Source organism: Gracilinanus agilis, chromosome 1 (assembly GCF_016433145.1).
Source record: "Gracilinanus agilis isolate LMUSP501 chromosome 1, AgileGrace, whole genome shotgun sequence".
Lineage (NCBI taxonomy): Eukaryota > Metazoa > Chordata > Mammalia > Didelphimorphia > Didelphidae > Gracilinanus > Gracilinanus agilis.
The window spans coordinates 277922658-277946421 of NC_058130.1; the positions used below are offsets into that span (position 1 = coordinate 277922658).

Genomic DNA, 23764 nt, shown 5'->3' on the forward strand with positions numbered 1-23764 from the left:
ATCTCTTAGTATCCTTCACCCATTACTCTGCTGAGAGACCCTTTCTGGTCTAACTTAAAATTATAGAAAAGGATAGAAATAGGAAATAGAAGTAGAAACAGAAGGAGAAGGGGAGAGGGGAGATGCTTAGGAGTGGGAACCCTGAAAGTTCTTACCCAAGTGACAGTCCCCATAGAAATAGAGAAGAGGTCACCTCCAAATCCCTCTGCCCTCCACCCTTTTTCCCAACCCCTAAATTGCGAATAATAAAAGCCATTCATCAGTCAGATAATATTTTGGAGTGCCTGGGAGACAACAAAGGAGAGAGGAACCACAACTTGTTCTGGCTGCCTCCATCTTGAAGCAGGACCATCTGCTGTGAATTTAACTGATTGGGGGGAGGTTTGTGTGAACCCCGTCCTTATTCAGAATCAGATTGGGGTACTCCATACCTCATCTTGTAGGGAAGCCTCTCTCCCAACTCCTGAGGGGCAGCACGACCATCCAGGTCCCCCAGTTTCGGGGTGACACCTCCTTAAAGTCTCCCATTGTGTATTTGGTACAAAGGGAGAGCTAGAAGAGAGACTCACTATATAGACTCTCTCTCTCTCCCTTCGATCTAACATTGGTTACTGACTCCTCTTCATTATTATATTAGTTTAATTAAATTGGTATATCTCTTAAGGACAGAAAATGTACATCTGCTTTACAATTTTACTCCTGTGCAACCCATGCAAGTGTTATGGATATTCAGTAATTATTTGTTGCTGATGTGTCAATGCTATTTGTTTTCTAAATGGAATTATCAGACATATATAAATATCAATTTTATATTTTAGTGAAAACTTGCATACAGATGAAATTAAAGACAGTGACAGTGCTTTATTTAGGATGAATATGGCAGTGTATATATGTAGTTTTTTTAAAACCCTTAACTTCTGTGTATTGGCTTATAGGTAGAAGAGTGGTAAGGGTGGGCAATGGGGGTCAAGTGACTTGCCCAGGGTCACACAGCTGGGAAGTGTCTGAGGCCGGATTTGAACCTAGGACCTCCCGTCTCTAGGCCTGACTCTCAATCCACTTTTAAATAAATCATTTAGAGCAGTGTGATTTAATAAACTTTTATGGTATTATATCTAGTTTCCTGGTAGTTAGTGGGTGGGGTATATTAAAGGGATTTTGAGTTTTAGATGAAGTGAACTTTCTACAAATAACCATTGTTTGGGTCTTGCTTTTCAGATTTTGACAATTAGCTACTTAGTAACAATAACCACTTATTATTATAGATATAATCCATAAAGTTCATTTGCGGGGATCCTTCCAAGTGACCCGGGCAGCATGGGATCACATGAAGAAACAGAAGTTTGGAAGGTATGACTTTATATGACTTCTGTAAGATTATCATCTTTATGTTTTTGTGTCCTCTTCTTGCTAAGTTGTTTTTTTAAATCTTTACCTTCTTGTTTCCAAGGCAGAAGAGTGTTAAGGCTATGCAATGGGGATTAAATGACTTGCCATGAGTCACACAGCTAGGAAGTATCCGAGGTCAGATTTGAATCCAGGACCTCCTGTCTCTAGGCCTGGCTGTTTATCTAGTGAGCTACCTAGCTAGCTTTCCCATTGCCAAATGTTATTAGAGAATTTGTTTTGTCCAGGGAGACATCTCTAGGTATATATATGGATGCATTCTTTTTTAAAATGTAATTTGCTATCATGTTTTGTATAATAGTTTGATATGTGTGTTCATTCATATTCCATTATCTCAAATTTTAACACATTTCCAAGCAGTTAAAATTAGTAAACTTATCATTGTTCAATAATTCAGTTGTTTCTGTCTCTTCATGACCTTCTCTCCAACACTATTTCTCAAAGTCTCTCCAAGTTTATGTTTGTTGTTTCCATGATACTATCTATCCATTTTATCCTCTGCCATCTCTTTCTCCTATTGTCTTCAGTCTCTCCCAATGTCTTTGCTAATGAATCATGTCTTCTCATCAGGGGGCCATACTATTTGTGCTTCAGCTTCAGTATTTAACTTTCCAGTGAATAGTATGAATTAATTTCTTTCAATTTTAAGGTTGTAAAAAAAAGTAATATAAATATGGAACTCCTGGGTGAGGAAACATTCTAAAAATACAAGTTGGCACCTTCCTTGCAACCTAGAGGGTTTTGGCCACATATGTTGCAAATATGTATGTAACATCAGCTTTAACAACCTCTTCTACAGACTTTAGGTAGAATTTTCGTGTTTTAACTACTTGAAAAAATTGAGGTTGACATATAGTGAGAGTATTGTGACATATTGTGAAGGTGGTAAAAATACAAAATAGTAATAGATTCTGAGGTAAGATCAAGCATATTATAAGATTGTTAAAAATAATTGAAATATAAAATGAAAATGAAGAGAATAAAACCAGGAAAAACTGCTCAGTATTTTATGAATTATTAAACTTGATTACTCAAAAATCTGTGATACAATGACAGCATGAACTAGTATCTGGAAATTTATTTCTAGCTGTCTGAGGAGTTAGTTAAAATATTAGAAGATTTCATATGTAGAGAAGCTTGTAGAAAACAGAGAATTAGTTAATTTGGAGAAAGATGCTTCACATGTAGGTAGTATTTAGATTTCCCACAGAACAAAAATATTATTGGACCACATCAGATCCATATTAAGAGTCTTTGTAAAACAAATTCTCTTAAGATAAGATGTCCCTTTAAGAAAGAATCAGTATAGGTTTGGACTAGGTATGTGTTGGAACTAAACCAAATGTATAATTTGGTAGAAAGTGTTAGAGAGACCTGAATTTGAATTTTTAATGTCTCAGAAGGTAGAAAAATTTGAAGTCTTTTGTCAAGAGGGCTTGCAAAAGCTGCTTTGCTATTCTCAGCTCAAAAAAGACTTTACTATTCTCAACAATACAATGATATAAGACAGTTTGAAGGACTCACGAGAAAGAACTGATGGAGGCTAAATGTGAATCAAAGCCTACTTTTAAAAATAATTTATTTTTCTTAGAATTTTTTTGGATATCTTTTCTTTCACAACATGACTAGCATGGAAATATGTTTTGCATAAATGCATATGTATAACATCACATTGCTTGCTTTCTCAATGAGGGAGTAGAAAAGGGAGGGGGGTAGAGAATTTAGAACTCAAAATTTTAAAAAATGAATGTTAAAAATTTCTTACATGTAATTGGAAAAAATATTAAAAAGTTTCAATAACACTATGGCTTGAGTGCTGAAATGGTATTTGCTAGGTTCAGCAGTTCAGAGAATAATATAGTTTATGATGGATACTAAATAGACTACAATGAAAAAAGGAGTTACATGAGCTGAAGGGGAAGAAAAGAACACAATGCCCCAAGCAAGTTGGGAACTTCAGGTATGGTCTGTACTGAAGGCAGAACTAATAAATGCTTATCAGAGAATTTGTGAGAAATAATTTGACCCCTACCCTATTTTTGGTAGATTTCTCCCTATGGATAGTTCTAATCAATATTATCTAGTTTAATGTAATTCCATTGGGATAGTGATCAGTTATTTATTTATGAACAATAATCATAAGTCACTAGTCATAGTTTCAGTTATAGTTCAGGATTTGATGATTATTAGAAATAAGAGTCTTTTTTTCCCCCAGGAGTTCTATATTCGACTTCAGTGTAGTCAACATGACTTCAAGGGAATCAAGATGACTATAAGGGAAACCTCCACCACCCAGATGCCACAAGTCCTAAGTCCAATGATATGTTAAATATGGAAAAAAGCCACCTGTTCCTTGGTAGCAGTGTATGACCAGGGGATGTGCATGTTTGGAGCACACCAGTGAGATCAGTCACTGATGTCTAGACTGACCAAAGGACAAAACTGGGCACTGAAGGGAATAAAAACTACTCTGGAGAAGGAAGGGGTCTCAGACCATGAGGAATGTCTGGGATCCTATTTTTTGGAGGGGATCAGGTCTTTCTAATAAATGGTTATTGGCTTGGAGCTCTGCCTCAATTGTTTTATTGTAGATTGGACAAATTTCTGGCATTACAAAATAAAATTTGACTTGTGAACATAAAAATATTTGAGTAGTGGGCTGAGAGTATACAACATAGTCTAATATGGGAAAAATCAGTTTTGAGTAGCTCCCAAATTATTTTTTTATGGATAGGCTAAAGAAGCATGAGTAGAGAGTCATCATAATGATAAAACAGACAAAGAAAAATATATTATGGAAAATTAATATTAAGTTCTAATGATTTTTATGTGATATTTTACTTTATCAATTACTTGTAATAAATTTCTACATATTTTCCAAAGTTATATGATCCAAACTGTCTCCTTCCCTCCCTTTCTTCCCCCCTCCAGGAGCTGTCAAACAATTATATCTGGGTTATACATGTACTATCATGCAAAACATATTTCCTATGTTCATTGTCTAATCTTATAATACCAAAACCTCAAAATAAAACCCCAAACAAACTAAAGTGAAAAATTGTATGTTTTGATCCGCATTATTACTCCAGCAATTCTTTTCTCTGGAAGTGGATAGTATTCTTAGTCATAAGTCCCTCAGAATTATCCTGGATCATTATACTGTAAGTAGTCATTTCTAAAACCTATAATACATAAATGTATATGTACATTTGTGTGTTTATGTGTATTTTATTTTGTAGTAGATAGTAAATACCTACACATATACCTATCTCCATTTTATTCAATTTTCTCCCCTTGAGTAACCCTTACTTTCTGTCTTAGAATCAGTACATAGCAGAAGATTAGTAAGGACTGGAAAATGGGTTTTTGTTGATTTGCTCAGGGTCACACATCTGAGAAGTGTTTGAGACCAAATTTGAACCCAGGATCTCCCATCTCTAGGCCTGGCTATCTACAGAACCACCTAGCTGCCCTGCCCCTCAATTTTATTCATTTTCCTTGTTAAATGAGATGTAAAGTGCTTTGCAAATCTTAAAGCCAGCTGTTATTACAGTAGTTGCTATCTGGGTTTAAATCTGACCTCAGACATGTCCTAGCTGTGTGACCCTGGGTAAATTATTTAATCCTAATTGCCTAGCAGTTATCTCTCTTTTGCCTTAGAACTGGTATCAGTTCTAAGATAGAAGGTAAGGGTTAAAAACAAAAATTGTTGTTATTATTTCAGAGTCGTTTTAAAAATTTATTTATTTTATTTAAATTTTTTTTTTAGAATATTTTTCCATGGTTACATGATTCATGCTCTCTCCCTCCCCTCTTCCCTCCCCATTCCTGGAGCTGACAAGGAATTCCACTGGTTTATACATGTCTTATTATCAGAGTCCTTTTAAAAATATTAAAAAAATTTTTATTCCAGTTACATATAATAACAATTTTTAATATTAGTTTCCCAAAGATATAAGTTACAAATTCTTTCCCATCCTCCCTCCACTTTGCCTCCCTGAGATAGTAAGCAATTTGATCTAGTTTTTACACATGCAATCATGCAACACGTATTTCCACATTAGTCATATGGAAGAAGACTATCATAAAACAAAACAAAACAAAAACCCATGAGGAAAATAAAGTGAAAAATAGTATACTTTGGCCTACTTTCAGACTTCATCAGTTCTTTCTCTGGAAGTGGATAGCATTTTCCATCATGAGTTCTTTGAAATTGTCTTGGATTGAGTTGCTGAGACTAGCTAAGCCATTCATAGTTGAACATAAATTATTGCTGTTACTGTATCCAATATTCTCCTGGTTCAGCTCACTTCACATTGCATCACTTCATATAGGTCTTTACAGGGTTTTTTTGAAATCATCCTGCTAGTCATTTCTTATAGCATGATAATGTTCTACTACAATCATATACCTCAATTTGTTCAGCCATTCCTATCTTGATGGATATCCCCTCAAATTCCAATTCTTTGCCACCACAAAAAGATCTTTTTGTACAAATGTGTCTATTTAAGAATTCTTAAAATGCTTACTAATATTATTTTAAGTCTTTGTGTCATGATTGAAAAAGCTGATGGCATCATTCAAGTCAGAGTTTATATTTTAAAAAGAATAGACATAAAGGCTTGTAATTAAAATTTTTTTTTTTTTAAAACTCTTACCTTCTTTCTTGGAGCCAATGCTGTGTATTGGCTCCAAAGGCAGAAGAGTGGTAAGGACTAGGCAATGAGGGCCAAGTGACTTGCCCAGGGTCACATAGCTGAGAAGTGTCTGAGGCCAGAGCAATTTTAATTTTTAGAAAGACAAAATACCATGTTGAGTGTCTCTCTCTCTTTTTTTAAAAGAATTATTATGACTTCTTCAGCTTCCGGAATTTATGGCAATTTTGGTCAAGCAAATTATAGTGCAGCCAAACTTGGTCTTGTGGGTCTTTCAAATACCCTTGCAATTGAAGGCAGAAAATTCAACATCCATTGTAACACTATTGCACCTACTGCTGGATCTCGAATGACTGAAAGTATTATGCCACAAGGTAAGTAGCTTTAGCTACAGAGTTCTCTAAAGTTGTACTTTGTCTAAGTGTTTAATTTCTGAAAATTTTCTTTTCACCAACAAGCCAAGTGACATCTTGGATTTTTGGCACTTAGACATTGGTAACTTTTTGTAATAAATCCCTTGAAATTATGGGAATTCTGACTAGTAATCCATGGATATTCTGGGGAAAAACCCTCAATTTGCAATATTCTTAGTTTAATGAAATAGAAGAATCATTCCCATAAAATGGAAATCAGACCCATAAAAAAAGGAAAAGATAAAAGTTTTGAATGTATGTTTCTATTTTTAAATTTCTAAGGAATTACATGATTTAGTTATAGTACATCTCAAAAATTTATCCTTTTAGATCAAATTTGCATATATATTTTTAGAAATATTAAAATCTAAAACATTCCATATATGCCTATTTACTGCCTGCCTTTCTCCACCTTGATGACAGCTTTGAAAGCCTTAATAGAGTAAAATAGAAATGTAAGCCTTAGTATATAATTTCCTTGACCTCGTGTTTTTCAGTTTGTGGACTATTAGGTATTGTCTCATTTTCTCCTAAATGATATGTCCCTACAGTGAGCAAATTGCTTCAATGGAGTACATTTGAAAATTTGTACCCAATGAAGGAATTCTTATCCTGTGACTATATTTTGTTCAAATGCATCAATAATAATTTGCCTCTAAAGAACTCAGAGGGTTAGTAAACTTGGCTTATTAACCTTCTAAGCAAACTTTTTTTGATCATGGAAACTTTTCAAAGTCTAGTGACACCTTTAAGCTCCTTTCAGAATGATGTTTTTATATTAATAAAATAAAATACATAGATTACAAAGAAAATAAATTATATTGAAATATAGTCATCTATCTACTATCTGTCTGTCTGTCTATCTTCCTACTACCTACCTAGTCAAATTCACAAACCCTAGCTTAAGAATTTTCTTTTAAATATACTTTTAGGTAGATAGTGATATTCCATGTTTTGGACTGAGGAATGCTACATTTCTAATATTTGGAGAAAGCAAAGAAGGCTTCCATTATTTTGGGTGGACCTCCTTTGATGGTATTTTAGAATATGTACAAGAGTTGCACAGATAGGCGGATATGGATGGGTTACAAACTGTATCACCAGTTAAATGAGATCATAGATTTGAGTGTAGGAATTTTGCTATAAAATTACTTATCCATCTATCTGTCTGTCTGTCTATCTATCTATCTATCTATCTATCTATCTATCTATCTGTATCTCTCTTTCCTTTTTAGGGCAATAACTGGTGCCAAGTTTTTAGCAATGGTATATTTTTATATATAATGGCATATACATATAAACCACCAAGATTCACATTTAACTTGTACAAATAAAATCTGAAATAGGAAAATTTTTCCTCCATATTTTTTCAATTCAATTCATGAAGCATTTATTAAATGCCTGTGTGAAGCATTATATCGGGGACCTCATATATACTGTGTAAAGCAAAAAAGAAATAGTCCTTGCCCTCAAGGAGCTTGTATTTTCCTGGAGAGTGATATATGATATGGAGGAATATGTAAGTAGAAGATATATGTAGGGAAAATATAAAGTATTTTGGAGTAAGTTCTAATAATTGTGGGGACAGGAAAAGACCCTGTGGAGAAAATTTCATTAGCCTAATTCTCAAGAGAAGTAGGAACCTCTCAAAGGTGGGGCTGAGGAGAGAAAACCTTTGAGTAATTAAAGAATTGACCCACTACAAAGGCATTGAGGGGAGAAATGTGTTGTATGGCAAGGAGGCTAGTTTGAACAGAAAGACAACTTTGAGTGGGTGTGATTTGAGAGCTAAGTCTACCAAGGTTTACTGCAGCTACATTGTGAAGGATTTCAGTCTACCAAGGTTTACTGCAGCTACATTGTGAAGGATTTCAGATGCCAAATAGTGGAGCTTGTATAGAAAGCCGCTGAGGCTTCCTGAGCAGGGGAATGACCTGGACAAATATATATTTTCATTTTGTAGTTATGTGGAAGAAAGAGTTCATAGGAGAAAGATTGGAAGTAGGAAAACCTAATACTTTACAGAACTATCCTATGAGAGGATAAAAGGGGATAGAAGAAGAGATGTAAAGAGGTAGTATCAACAAGAAAGATCTGGCAACTAATTGAATTATGTGGATGAGTGATATTCTGCTGAGCTCTTTTGGAATATTGAAATAATCAGACAGATCAGAGAAATGTCTGAGGTCAGATTTGAATCTAGGACCTCCTTTCTCTAGGTTTTTTTTTTTTTATCTATAGAGCCATCTAGCTATTCCAGAATTCATTTAAAATTCTAAATACCTGACTTATAAAGGAACTTTTTGGACACTGACTGTTAAGTCGGGTACTGGCTAAATTTTAGGAAGAACTTTGCTTTGAAAAATTAATGCTTGATTATTTGATTATACAATGCTAACTAGGAATCTAAAAATGATATGGAAGTAGATCTTACCTTACCACAGGTAATTAAGAATTGAGTACATCACACGATTATAATAGCATGCTAACTCGTCAGCATGTATAAGCTCTTGATCTCAGTCAATTTTACTCTTGTTTCTAAAACACAGGGAGAAAAAGACAGATAGGTTAATGGCTATGGGTGTTGGGAGAATTAAAAGGGCATTGCAGTTTGAATCGGTAGACCTGAGTTCAAGTTCCAGCTCTGCTATTTGCCAGTATGTGACCTTGGGAAAGTCGCTTTAGTTTCCTCTCTTGAAAAATGAGGTTGATACTTGCCCTCCTTTCCTTGTACGGCCCTGTTTTGAAGAAATAGGATAATATGTGTAAAATCACTTTGTAAACTGTAAAATACTGTACAAATATATGATATTAGTATTGGGAGAGTAAAATGCTATGTATGTCCTTTAAATTTCATATTTTACTTTTCCATATTTATTTTAGATTTGGTGGATGCTTTGAAGCCTGATTATGTGGCTCCCCTTGTCCTTTGGCTATGCCATGAGAGCTGTGAAGAAAATGGAGGCTTATTTGAGGTACTGTACCTCCCTTTTTTGTTTCCCTTCTCCTTCTGCCATCCAAGGGCAATGTATCTGTGGAGTTTATTTAAAAAAAAGTTTATTAAGCATCTCTAAATAACATTTAGTAGATTCTAGGGATACAGATACAGAAAGCAAAATCAGCCTGTTTCCTTATTTTCATCTCATTTTTACCTGACAAGGGCAAGAGTTGGCAGAAAATGAGTAGGGGTAATCTTTCTTAGAGCATTTACTTCTCTTTTTTCCTCCCCTGTAAATACAATATCAGGAACAGAGAGCAGGAAGATACAAGAACTAAGACTTCTAGTATAGATAATAAAGGGTTGTTTTCAATTTAAAATAAAAAACCTGCTGTTTGGGCAAGGGGAGAGTGTACCTCTGTTGTAATTTCAGAGTATAGGAGAGGACAAGATTTTCCTTAGTTCTTAGCCAGCTTCTTCTGTCATCAGCCTCAGGGAAAACTTTTGTCTGTTAAGCTTTTATGTTGCTTACTTTTTTGCAAAAGTAAAAAGATAAAAATAAAAGCATCATTACGGTAGATAACCATTTCAATGCTTCTTAAGGAAAAGATTTTCTTGTTTTTTGGCTAATACTTGTAGCAGTACATATTGCTACTGTATTTAATGTTTACAAAACTCCATTGTTTGAATTCTGTATGATCCTACGGAAGGTGGATTTTTGACATTACATACATTTTATTTCAGGCTAATATCTTTAGTGAAGAAATAATGATTGAATTATTGAGTTAGTGCTTATTTTTAATTTTGTGTTCTTAAAGGAAATTTATACTTGACTATATGCTGAAAAAGTTTTACAAATATGTTTAAATTTTCAAAATATTTAATTTCATATTAGTACCAAAGTAAGCTGTGGCTTTAAAAAGAGATCTCTTTAAAAGGAAAAAAAAACAAACAAAATAAACCACATGTTGACTATGAAAAATAATTATACAAAATTAACATATAAAATCAGTGAACTAATCTATATGGAACTAACTTTTTTCTTTAAGATTAAATAAGTACAATTCTGCTATTCACAAATGTAAAGGATATAGAAAATTGAAAAAATTGGTCTTTTAATTTTTTTTAACATTACCAAATTTTTCTCCAGTATCTGTCCCTTTCACCTTCCTAGAGAGCCATTCCATATAACAAATAATATTTTTAAGGGAAAAAGGAGAGGAAAAAAATGAGTAAAACTGGTTAGCACATTAAAGAAGTCTGAAAATATGTGCAGCGTACTACTTCTGCAAAGGAGTGGGTTAGTAATGTCTTGTCATATCTTTTTTTGGGAGCTGTACTCATTCTTTATAATTTTTCAAACTGACTTTTTTGATTTGTAGTTATTGCTTACATTTACTTTGTAACCATTATATATGCTTCTTTCTTAGCACTGCATCAGTTCATGGATATTTTGCTAGGCTTCTTTATATTTATTATATTTGTCATTTATTAAAGAACAGTAATTCCCTATATGTATGCCTCACTATCCTAGTGTTTTAAATGGGTATCCATTCTCTCTGAGGACTGTATGTATACTGATGGGAAATTGTGACTCAAATTTATGAAGTACCTCAAAGTTTAGTCTTAAGCTACTTAATAAATGCTTGCTTTGTTGATTTATTTTTCTCTTTATGATTTTTTTTCACTTGGTAACTTCATTAGTTTCCATGGATTCAATTATCAGCTCTATGCAATTGGCTCTCAGATCTGTGTATCCTGCCCACCCTAGTTTGTTTTGTAATCACATTTTGCCAGCTGCTTATTAGCCAGTTTGAAGTGAATGTTCTATACGAATCTCAATCTTACAAAACAGAAATTGTTATTTTCCCCTTCTGAACTTCCCAATTCTGTTAAGGGTACCATCATTCTTATAAGAACCCAGGTTTATAATCTTGGTGCTATAGTCCTCATATTTTTATAAGCTAATCTTATGAGGAAAACAGGGGGAGTTAACTTAAATCTTTAACTGGGTTCAGAAGGGTGAGTAGGAGACAGGAATGGACAATAGATGGGGACTTAATATGTTAGGGAAACTGGGTTTAGCTGTTAGGGGAAATGACTGTTGACAGAAGTGACAGTTAGGTCTTAACTGTCACCCTGCTCCACCTAGCCTAGGATAAACACAGAGTAAAACAAAATATACACACTATGAGAACTTTAAGGTATGAAGAAAACAAAACAGGGAAACAGTTTAATTGTAATTTGAGAGGATAGGTGAGGGGGCGAGGTGAAACTATGTCTAACTGCCCAGGACTGGAGTCAGAAGGGTAAGTTCCTTAGCCAACCTGGCTTCGGTCAGGTGACAGCTTGGCTAAGGACCTGAGGAAGAGGGCTTGGGTTTGGGTTCTCACAACTGATCCAGAGATGTCTTCAGGATACCAGGAACCAACTCTTCCACAGCCAATGATCCAAAAGTAACCAGGTAGGGAAAGATGTCTGCAAACTGTCCACCAGAACACAGGCCTCTTCCCTACTCAGAGTTGACTTGCAGGATGATATCTTCAGCCTTTACAACTTTCACCAATCTCCAAGATCCCAGGTCAAATAGGGGCTGCTGATTGCACTTCTGCTCCAAACCTCTCTCAAAACAGCAAATGTCTTTTGCTTAGCTCTCTCCTCTCTACCCCTTGCATTTTATTCAGAATGTCCATGACTTCCAGCAAAGGCTTTCCCTAATATGCTTGCAAAAATCTGCTTCTATACACCAGATACTGGCTAAGATCCTAAATGAGGAAATAACAAAGATCAAATTATTGAGTTAATGTTTCTTGCTAATTTTATGTTCCCAGAGTTAATTCATACTTGATTTTAGCTCTTGCTAAACAAATTTTTTTGTTTGAATTTTGAAAATATTTAATCAGTTGACAAATTTTGCTACTTCACATCTTTTCCATAGATTTCCTTTATTTATTTTCACAGACATCAACTTAATTTGAGTCCTTATTACTCTTTTCCATGACTATTAAAGTAATCATCTAATTGGAACCCATGACTCAAATCTTTTCCTATTCTATTACCTTCTCTACATTGCTGTACCAAAGTGATTTTCCTAAATTATAGGTCTGAATGACCTTGTCACTTCCTACACAGTAAACTTTAGTTGCTCCTCATTACCTCTAGATTCAAATTTAAACTTTTCTGTTTGACTTTTAAAGCTCTTTACAACTTGGCCCCATACCCCTGGCAAATGCTAGTCTCATCTTTTATTGGCTTTGTATATGATTTGTATACTTATATTTGTACTTGTCTCTTTTAGTACAGTGACTGGCACATAGTAGCTACTCACTAAATAAATGGCTATTGGTAACCAGGTTGTGTAGTAGTTCCCTTTAGTGCCAGAATTAGAGTCAAGATAACCCCAGTTTGAATCCTGCTTCAAACATTTATCAAATGGTTTCCCCCCAGGCAAGTCACTTAACCTTATTGTGATCAGTTTCCTCAACTGTAGTGTGGACATTAATAGCATCTTCCTCACTTGGTTGTTGTGAGGATTAAATGAGAATATATAGAAAGCATCTTTCAGACTTTAAAATGGTATGTAAATATTAACTATTATTTTTCTTGTTGATTTACCAGTTATGTTTCATTTGAGTTGAGATCCCTTTCTACTCTGAGATTATGTAATTTCATGATTTTGTGAACCTTGGAGAGAATTTTACTCAGGTTTCTAGCGCCCCCCCCCTTTAAATATCTGAAGCAAGCATTTTACCTACTTTTATTCAGGTTTTATTCTGTTAGAGTACTGCAAGAAGATATAGGAAGTCTTTGTTCTAGATTGTGAGAACTATTGCAGTTTATTTCTGCTTTGTTATTATTATTATTGATGAAATAGAAAATGCATGTATTAAGGCAAAGAACTAATTAATGGGCTTCAAAACTATGCCAAGAAACTTTCTTTTATAAGATATTTCCAATAACAAATAACTTGAGATTTTAAGTATTGAGTTTTGAACATATGGTGGCATGATTTGCATACCATGGATAATTTTTCCTTCTCCAAAATACTTTTGGCAAATTAGCCTGCATTGCAGAGATGGAAAAGATTGTAGATTTGTCAGCATAGGAAAAAGTGCCTTCAAACTGATTCAAGATAAAACATTTTCCTAGTAAATATTCTCTGGGTGGGTCTTTCTTGTTTTTATTTACTGAATTCAGTTCTCCATCCTTTCTTCATCTATTTTATATTGTGATAATAAATAGTAATATATAGTAATACATAATTATCATGTAATAAATCCTGGAATATATATGGTGTTCTCTATTTGTTTGGTGTGTATGCTCATAATATAGAACTGTGATAAAATTGTAAATTGGATTTTACTGAATCACATCATTTATCCCTATCCCTAGGTAGGTGCCTTTTCTAGGTAGATAATTGTTTTATATATTTTTTTAAGTTTCTTGAGAAGATTTAAATCAGATGATGTTGACTTTTTTTCTCTCTCTTTTTTTCTAGGTGGGAGCAGGCTGGATTGGAAAATGTAAGTGCCTCTAAGTTGCTGGTTTGTTTGTTTCTAGCTCTTTAAACTTAACACTGTGAAATATAATCCCACTTAGAACTCATAGAGAACTTGCTAGGAGCTTTTGAGGGTTAGCTTTAATTTATACCTTCTTTCCTTATGCCACTTTGACCATTTTGTATGTCTGCATGACCATACATTCTTAGAACATGTAAATGTCTTTAAATTCACCTATTGTTCCTCAATTCCATGACATTTTTAAGAGTTTCCTCTCTTTCCTCATCTTCATATTAATCCATAGGGAGCTCTCTCTGCTGTCTTCTGATTACATTGTCATTCTTCTGAACCATATTCACTTTTTAAAAAAATTTTAAACATTTATTAATATTCATTTTTAACCTGTTTACATGCTTCATGCCCCTACTTTCCCCTTCACCCCCCGCTCTCCTCCCACCCATGGCCGATGCACATTTCCACTGGTTGTAACATGTGTCCTTGTTCAGGGCCTATTTCCATATTGTTGTTGGCTGCATTGGTGTGGTCATTTTCAGTCTACATCCCCAATCATGTCCGCCTCAGCCCATGCATTCAAGCAATTGTTTATCTTCTATGTTTCCTCTCCTGCAGTCCTTCCTCTGAATGTGGGTAGCGTTCTTTACCATAAATCCCTCAGAGCTGTCTTGTGTCATTGCATTGCTGCTGGTACAGAAGTCCATTACATTCGATTTTACCATAGTATATCAGTCTCTGTGTACAGTGTTCTTCTGGCTCTGCTCCTTTCACTCTGCATCAGTTCCTGGAGGTCTTTCCAGTTCACCTGGAACTCCTCCAGTTTATTATTCCTTTTAGCACAATAGTATTCCATCACCAGCATATACCACAGTTTGTTCAGCCATTCCTCAATTGAAGGGCATACCCTCCTTTTCTAGTTCTTTGCCACTACAAAAAGCGCAGCTATAAATATTTTCATTCAAGTCTGTTTATCTATTATCTCTTTGGGGTACAAACCCAGCAATGGTAAGGCTGGATCAAAGGGCAGGCATTCTTTTATAACCTTTTGAGCATAGTTCCAAATTGCCAGCCAGAATGGTTGTATCATTTCACAACTCCACCAGCAATGCATTAATGTCCCAATTTTGCCACATCCCCTCCAGCATTCATTACTCTCCCCTTCTTTCATTTTAGCCAATCTGCTAGGTGTGAGGTGATACCTCAGAGTTGTTTTGATTTGCATTTCTCTAATTATTAGAAATTTAGAATTCTTTCTCATGTGCTTATTGATACTTTTGATTTCTTTACCTGAGAATTGCCTATTCATGTCTCTTGCCCATTTTTCAATTGGGGAATGGCTTGATTTTTTATACAATTGATTTAACTCCTTGTATATTTGAGTAATTAGACCCCTGTCAGAGTTTTTTGTTATAAAGGTTTTTTCCCAATTTGTTGTTTCCCTTCTGATTTTGACTACATTGTTTTTGTTTGTACAAAAGCTTTTTAGCTTAAAATAATCAAAACCATTTAATTTGCATTTTGTAATTTTCTCTAACTCTTGCTTGGTTTTAAAATCTTTCCTTTCCCAGAGATCTGACAGGTATACTATTTTGTGTTCACTTAACTTATTTATAGTTTCCCTCTTTATATTCAGGTCATTCACCCATTCTGAATTTATCTTGGTGTAGGGTGTGAGATGTTGATCTAAACCTAATCTCTCCCATATTGTTTTCCAAATTTCCCAGCAGTTTTTGTCAAATAGTGGGTTCATGTCCCAAAAGTTGGGCTCTTTGGGTTTATCATACACTGTCTTGCTGACGTCATTAACCCCAAGTCTATTCCACTGATCCTCCCTTCTATCTCTTAGCCAGTACCATATTGTTTTGATGACTGCTGCTTTATAGTATAGTTTAATATCTGGTACTGCTGGGCCACCTTCCTTCACATTTTTTTTTTCATTATTTCCCTTGATATTCTTGATCTTTTGTTATTCCAAATGAAATTAGTTTTTCCTAATTCAGTAAAGAAGTTTTTTGGTAATTTGATAGGTATGGTGCTAAATAGGTAAATTAATTCGGGTAGAATGTTCATTTTTATTATGTTAGCTCGACCTACCCATGAACAATCAATGGCTTTCCAATTGTTTAGATCCAGTTTTATTTGTTTGGAAAGTGTTTTGTAGTTGTTTTCATATAATTGCTGTGTTTGTTTTGGTAGGTATATTCCTAGGTATTTTATATTGTCTAGGGTGATTTTGAATGGTGTTTCTCTTTCTACTTCTTGCTGCTCTAGTGTGTTGGAAATGTATAGAAATGCTGATGATTTATGTGCATTTATTTTGTATCCTGCAACTTTGCTAAAGTTGTTGATTATTTCTATCAGCTTCTTAGTTGATTCTCTAGGATTTTTTAAGTATACCATCATATCATCTGCAAAGAGTGATAGCTTAGTCTCCTCCTTGCCTATTTTGATACCTTCAATTTCTTTTTCTTCTCTAATTGCTATTGCTAGTGTTTCTAGTACTATGTTGAATAATAGAGGTGATAATGGGCATCCTTATTTCACTCCTGATCTTATTGGGAAGGCTTCTAATTTATCCCCATTGCATATGATGTTTGTTGATAGTTTTAGGTATATACTGTTTATTATTTTTAGGAAAGGTCCTTCTATTCCTATACTTTCCAGGGTTTTCAATAGGAATGGATGCTGTATTTTGTCAAAGGCTTTTTCAGCATCTATTGAGATAATTATGTGATTTTTGTTTGTTAGACTGTTGGTATGGTCAATTATGTGGATGGTTTTCCTAATGTTGAACCATCCTTGCATTCCTGGTATAAATCCCACCTGATCATGGTGGATGATCTTCTTAATTACTTGCTGGAGTCTCTTTGCTAGTATTCTATTTAAGATTTTTGCATCTATGTTCTTTAGGGAGATTGGTCTATAGTTTTTTTTCTTTGTTTTTGGTCTACCTGGCTTTGGGATCAGTACCATATTTGTGTCATAAAAGGAATTTGGTAGGACTCCTTCTTTGCTTATCATATCAAATAATTTGCATAGTATTGGGATTAGTTGCTCTTTGAATGTCTGATAGAATTCACTTGTGAATCCATCAGGTCCTGGTGATTTTTTCTTAGGGAGTTCTTTGATGGCTTGTTCAATTTCTATTTCTGATATGGAATTATTTAGGTATTCAATTTCTTCTGCTGTTAATCTAGGCAATTTATATTTTTGTAGAAATTCATCCATATCTCCTAAATTGTTATATTTGTTGCCATATAATTGGGCGAAATAGTTCTTAATGATTGCCTTAATTTCCCCTTCATTAGAGGTGAGGTCTCCCTTTTCATCTTTAATACTGTCAATTTGGTTTTCTTCTTTCCTTTTTCTTATTAGATTGACCAGTACTTTGTCTATTTTATCTGTTTTTTCAAAATACCAGCTTCTAGTCTTATTTATTAATTCAATAGTTCTTTTACTTTCTATTTTATTAATTTCTCCCTTAATTTTTAGTATTTCTAACTTAGTTTTTATCTGGGGGTTTTTAATTTGCTCGCTTTCTAATTTTTTGAGTTGCATACCCAATTCATTAATCTCTGCCCTCCTTAATTTGTTAACATATGCATTCAAGGATATAAATTTCCCCCTGAGTACTGCCTTGGCTGCATCCCACAGAGTTTGGTAGGATGTCTCATCATTGTCATTCTATTCTCTTAAATGAAATTGTTGATTGTTTCTATGATTTCTTCTTTGACAAATTGGTTTTGGAGAATCATATTGTTTAATTTCCAATTGGTTTTTGATTTGCCTGTCCAGGTGCCCTTACTAATTATTATTTTTATTGCATTATGATCTGAGAAGGTTACATTTATTATATCTTCTCTTTTGCATTTGTTTGCAATATTTCTATGCCCTATTACATGGTCAATCTTTGTGAATGTACCATGTGCAGCTGAAAAGAAGGTGTATTCCTTTTTGTCCCTATTTATTTTTCTCCACATTTCATTTAAATCTAATTTTTCTAGGACTTCATTTATCTCTCTTACCTCTTTCTTATTTATTTTTTGGTTTGATTTATCTAGACCTGAAAGAGGAATATTTAGATCTCCCACTATTATGGTTTTACTATCTATTTCCTTCTTGAGCTCTGCCAGTTTCTCCTTTATGAATTTGGATGCTATACCACTTGGTGCATATATATTGAGCAGTGTTATCTCCTCATTGTTTATACTGCCTTTAATCAGGATGTAATGACCTTCCCTGTCTTTTTTAATCATATCTATTTTTACTTTGGCTTTGTCAGAGATCATAATAGCCACTCCTGCCTTCTTTTTTCTCATTTGATGCCCAAAAGATTTTGCTCAAGCCCTTAACCTTAAATTTGTGTGTGTCTACCTGCCTCATATGTGTTTCTTACATACAACATATGGTAGGATTTTGGTTTCTGATCCACTCTACTATTTGCTTCCATTTTATGAGGGAGTTCATCCCATTTACATTCAGAGTTACAAATATCAGTTGTGCATTCACTGACATTTTTGTATCCTCCCCTAGACCCACCCCTTCTTCTTACACTATTTTCTTTTAAACAAGTGGTTTGCTTTCAGCCAGTATCCCTTATCCCCTCCCTTGATTGACTTCCCTTTCTGCCCCCTCCCTTGTTATTCCCCTATTTTTGTTTTTTATAGGCCTAATGAATTCCCTCCCCATTATTTTCCCCTCCCTTTTTTGACCTCCCCACTCCCCTGCCCCCTTTGGTTTATCCCTTCTGACTTTCTCAGTAGGGTTAGATAGAGTTTTTTATCCGAAATGGATAATAAAGCTACTCTTCCCTCTCCGGGTTGATTACACTGAGAGTAAGGTTTGATTATTCCCTCTTAATGCTCTCTTCCTCTCCTTCTTATAATAGTATTTATCCCCTCCCTTTCCCATGCCCTCTTTGTGTGTAATAGAATATCCTATATTTCTTATTTACTCAGATTTTTCATGGTGTCCCTTACTATTCCCCCCCTCTTTCCCACCCGCCATGTCATCTTAGACCATTTAGTATCCTGTCCTGTGCCTATGAATTATTCTTCTGGTTGCTATAATAGTGAATATTTTAATAGTGAGTAGAGTTCACTACAGAGAATTATACATAGCATTTCTCCACATAGTAATACAGATAATTAGATCTTATTTAAGCCCTTAAAGAGTCAAGTTCAAAAAATTATGAGTTTTCTTTCTTTTCCCTCTGTTTCTTATTTACCTTTTCATGTTTCTCTTGATTTTTGTGGTTGGGTATCAAACTTTCCATTTAGTCCTGGTCTCTTTTGTGCAAAATCTTGGAAATCTTCAATTTTGTTGAATGCCTATACTTTCCCCACCATATTCACTTTTAATAGTTTCTATCTCTATCACTTCTGGCCATCTCTTCCTTCTTTGATATTTAAGAACAGGAAAGGGAAAGGTGTGATAGCTACTTTGGTTGTGGCAAAGAGGAGCATTACTCTAGAGTGGAGTCCTGAGAGAGGTAAGAGAATAAACTGGTAGTCTTCCTTTTCCTCAGAGTTTTATATATTCTCCTTCTTGGAGTGTATAAGAAAGTATAAAGGGTGGGACATAGTACAAGGAACATTGGTCAATAACCTTCAAAGATTGAATTAAGATATTTGGCCAAAACCTGAATAAGTTTTGCCCTGAGCTTTCAAATTCCAAGATAACTGCAACAGATCATTCTGCTTTATAAAAGTTTCAGTTCTGTCTCACTTCAGATATGTGTTACTGGTAATAAAACTAATTTTCCATATATATATATTTAAACCCTTACCTTTTGTCTTACAATTGGTTCCAAGGTAGAAGAGTGGTAAGGGGTAGGCAGTGGGGGTTAAGTGATTGAGGCCAGTTTTGAACCTAAGACCTCCAGTATCTAGTCCTGGCTCTCAATCCACAGAGCTACCCAGCTGCCCCCCAATTTGATATATTTCTAGGTAAAAAGCACTATTGGATATATTTTTCCATCAAGTGTCAATTATTTTCACCACAGGGTCAAGTGTCAATTATTTTCACCATATCCCAATTCTTAAATTATTTCATGTTTCTCTAACATCTTAGTCCCAAGCATTTGTAATACTTTGTGGCAATTTTAGAAAACGTTGATCTTAGTAGGAAAAACCAAACATAACACTAAGAACTTCATTTGGCATTTTAGCAATTTTAGCAATCAAGAATCCTTAGAAATGGGTATTTCTATTAGTCTCATGTAATAGATATCTTCAACTTGTTAACTGTCAAGGTTGAACTATGAGGAATAGTTAGTGCTTTTAATGGTTATTTATTCTTCTGAATGTCTTTAGCAGAAGAAGCAAGTTGTATCCTTGTTTTACAGCATTTTTTATAAATAGTGGTGACTTTGTGGTGACTTTGAGAATACTATCCTTTTAATACCATTAAGACCATAAAGAGAAGGGTAAGGATAAAAGGGAGTCCACGGAGGGCAACATAATAACTCTTAGTTAACTGATTTTTTGAAAAATTGCCCTCTCATGTTTCCTTAACAGGTGAGGAGTTAAGGATTTTCTGGTATTATTTCTGTTTTTAAAAAAACAATTAAATTTTTTTGGTAATTTTTTTGAATATTTTTCCATGGTTACATGATTCATATTCTGTCACTCCCCTCTTCTCTCCCCTCTTCTGGAGCTGATAGGCAATTTCACTGGTTTATACATGTTTATACTCAAAACCTATTTCCATATCATTCATATTTGTAACAGAGTAATCATTTAAAAACCACAACCCCAAATCATATACCTGTATAACCAAGTGATATTATATGTTTTTCTTCTGCATTTCTATTCCCATAGTTCCTTTTTCTAGATGTGGATAGGTTTCTTTTTCATAAGGTCCAAGAAATTGTTCTTGATAATTGCATCACTATTTGTAGCAGAGTCTATTACATTTACTTGTTCCATAATGTTTCACTGTGTACAGTGTTCTTCTGGTTCTCATTTCACTCCACATCAGTTCATGGAGGTCTTTCCAGATCATATAGAAATCAAGCAGTTCATCATTCCTTATAGCACAATAGTATCCCATCACCATCATATACCACAATTTTTTCAGCCATTCCCCAATTGAGAGACACTCCCTTGTTTTAAAATGGAAAACTCTTAAGAGGATAAGTTGCATTTTTTCTGGATGCCTATTTTTTTTCCTGATCCAATAAACAAACAAACAAACAAACAAAGGAAGAAAGAAAGAATGAAAGAAAGAAAGAATATTTTCCCCATAGTTCCATGATTCATTTTCTTTCCCTCCCCTCTTTTGCCCCCACTGCTGGTGTTGACAAGCAATTTCACTGGGTTATATATGTATCATTGTTCAAGACCTATTCTCATATTATTAATATTTGCAATAGAGTGATTCATTTGAAGTCAAAATCATATCCCTATTGAACCATGTGATAGATCATATATTTTTCTTATGCATTTCTACTCCCTCACTTCTTTCTCTGGATGTGGATAGACAGCATTCTTTCTCATAAATCCTTCAGAGTAGACCTGGATCATTGCATTGCTACTAGTAAAGAAATCCATTACATTCGATTGTGCCACACTATATCAGTCTCTGTGTACAATGTTCTCCTGGTTCTGCTTCTTTTGCTCTGTATCAGTTCCTGGAAGTCTTTCCAGTTCACATAGAAATCCTCCAGTTTGTCATTTAGGTGCCTATTTTAAACTATGTGATTTGATGTCTTTCCTTTTTTATTCACTAGTACGTTGGGAACGAACTCTTGGTGCCATTGTCAGACAGAAAAATCAGCCAATGTCACCTGAGGCTGTGAAGGCTAATTGGAGGAAGATCTGTGACTTTGAAAATGCTAACAAACCTCAAACTATCCAAGGTAAAGTGAATCACTACTTCATAAAACTGAGGCTAGGGAACTGACAAGGGTCCTCCTTGGTTGAGACATAAACCTCTATTTTAATTTTAATGATTTAGGAATTCTATAAAAGCCTGTTTTCTGCTTTAGTAAATGGTAAAATCATTGAACTTTTGTCTCTAGGTCCTTAACATGAATCTCTTTAAAACTGAATGTAAACATTTTTGTTAAAGTGTATTATCCAGCTAGAATGCCAGATTCTAGGACAGATTTCCTATATGATTTTCCTTAGGGCTTCTCTATTAAATAGTTTTGGCTGTGATTTAAGTATTATTAGTTCAGACATGGTTTTTAGACATAGTAGTTACTTTGTAAGCTCTAATGACTCTGTAGGCATGCTATTAATTTGAACTTTTATTGCTGTGATCTCTGTTATATAAGAATAAGTCTCAAGAAAGAATAATTTTGTGTGATTGAGAGTGTTAAGCTACTATACTTCATTTGCATTTGTTACATTTTTAGAATTAAATAGTAGCACATAATAACAAAATATTAAAATAGAATTCTTCAATCTCCTGATTTTGAGCCCCACAGCAATCTTGTAAGGTAGGTACTGCAGTTGTTATTGTATGAATATTACTAATGAGTGATCTGAGACAGAGAGATGTTAAATTATTTTCTCATGGTCAGAGACTGAATAGGTTTCAGACCATAAGTCCATCACTCCACTACAGCATTCCACCACAGCATTTATTATTTAGTATGTTGAGAGGAATATGCCAGCCTCTTAAGTGATTTAAGGGCAGGAACTGTGTCTTGTTTTCTGTCATATCTCTCTCATTGCTGTATATGCTCAGGGCAATTGATAAATATTTGTTGGGTGATAAGAATTTCAGTGGCATCACCAATTTCCTAATCACTCAGGTTCAAAATCTTGCAGCCATCTTGTAATTTTCCTTCTTCCCTTTAGCTACTTAATCACTAGATCTCTTTGTTCATGCTTTCAGAACTCCTCTCTTATCCACAAGCCTTCTTTTTATTCCTTCTTCTATCAAATTCTTGTCATCTAACATATTGATTGCTTTAATTATCTTTTAATTGATCTTGCCGCTGGTTTCTCTGTACTTCAGCCTAGTCTATACATTAACATTAAATTTACCCACAAGATAAAATCTAGACTTTTCAGGGATGGCTTTAAAAGTTCTAAGCAACATGGCTTATTTAATCTTAGTGCAAACCTGCTACTTCACTCTGCATCACTTCATGGAGGTTCTCCCAGTTCATATAGAAATCCTCCAGTTCATCACTCCTTACAACACAATAGTATTCCATCACCATCAGATACCACAATTTGTTCAGCCATTTAATGGACACCTCCTCATTTTCCAATTTTTTGCTACCACAAAGAACACGGCTATAAATATTTTTGTACAAACATTTTTCATTGTTATCTTTTTGAGGTACAAACCTAGAAGTGGTATTGCTGGATCAAAGGGTATGCATTCTTTTAAAGCCCTTTGGGCATAATTCCAAATTGCCTTCCTGAGTGGTTGGATCATTTCACAACTCCAGCAGCAATGCATTAGTGTCCCAATTTTGCCATATCCCCTCCAATATTTATTATTTTCCTTTACTGTCAAAATGGCCAGTCTGCTAGGTGTGAGGTGGTACCTCAGAGTTGTTTTGATTTGCATTTCTCTAATCAGGAGGGATTTAGAATACTTTTTCATGTGCCTGTTGATAATTTTGATTTCTTCATCTGAAAATTGCCTATTCATTTCCCTTGACCATTTGTCAATTGGAGAATGGTTTGATTTCTTGTACATTTGACTCAGTTCCTTATAAATTTGAGAAATTAAATTTGTCAGAGATTTTTGTTATAAATTTTTTCCCCAGTTTGGACAGTCCTTTAAATATTTAATGGCAGATTCCAAAACTTCCCTTTAGCTTTTTTTTCTTTAGCCTAAATTACATCCCCAGTTCTTTCAGGTGATTTT

At 34.5% G+C, this 23764-nt stretch overlaps 1 protein-coding gene across 1 annotated transcript in view; it reads left to right on the forward strand.

Annotated features, from left to right (window-relative positions):
- HSD17B4 (hydroxysteroid 17-beta dehydrogenase 4) overlaps nt 1–23764 on the forward strand; it is a 164798-nt gene that overhangs the window by 34225 nt on the left and 106809 nt on the right. The window contains exons 7-11 of the mRNA XM_044662003.1: nt 1266–1350; nt 6249–6436; nt 9359–9450; nt 13912–13936; nt 21660–21788. Of these exons, the coding sequence (XP_044517938.1) occupies nt 1266–1350; nt 6249–6436; nt 9359–9450; nt 13912–13936; nt 21660–21788 (519 nt within the window). The remainder of the gene's footprint in view (nt 1–1265; nt 1351–6248; nt 6437–9358; nt 9451–13911; nt 13937–21659; nt 21789–23764) is intronic.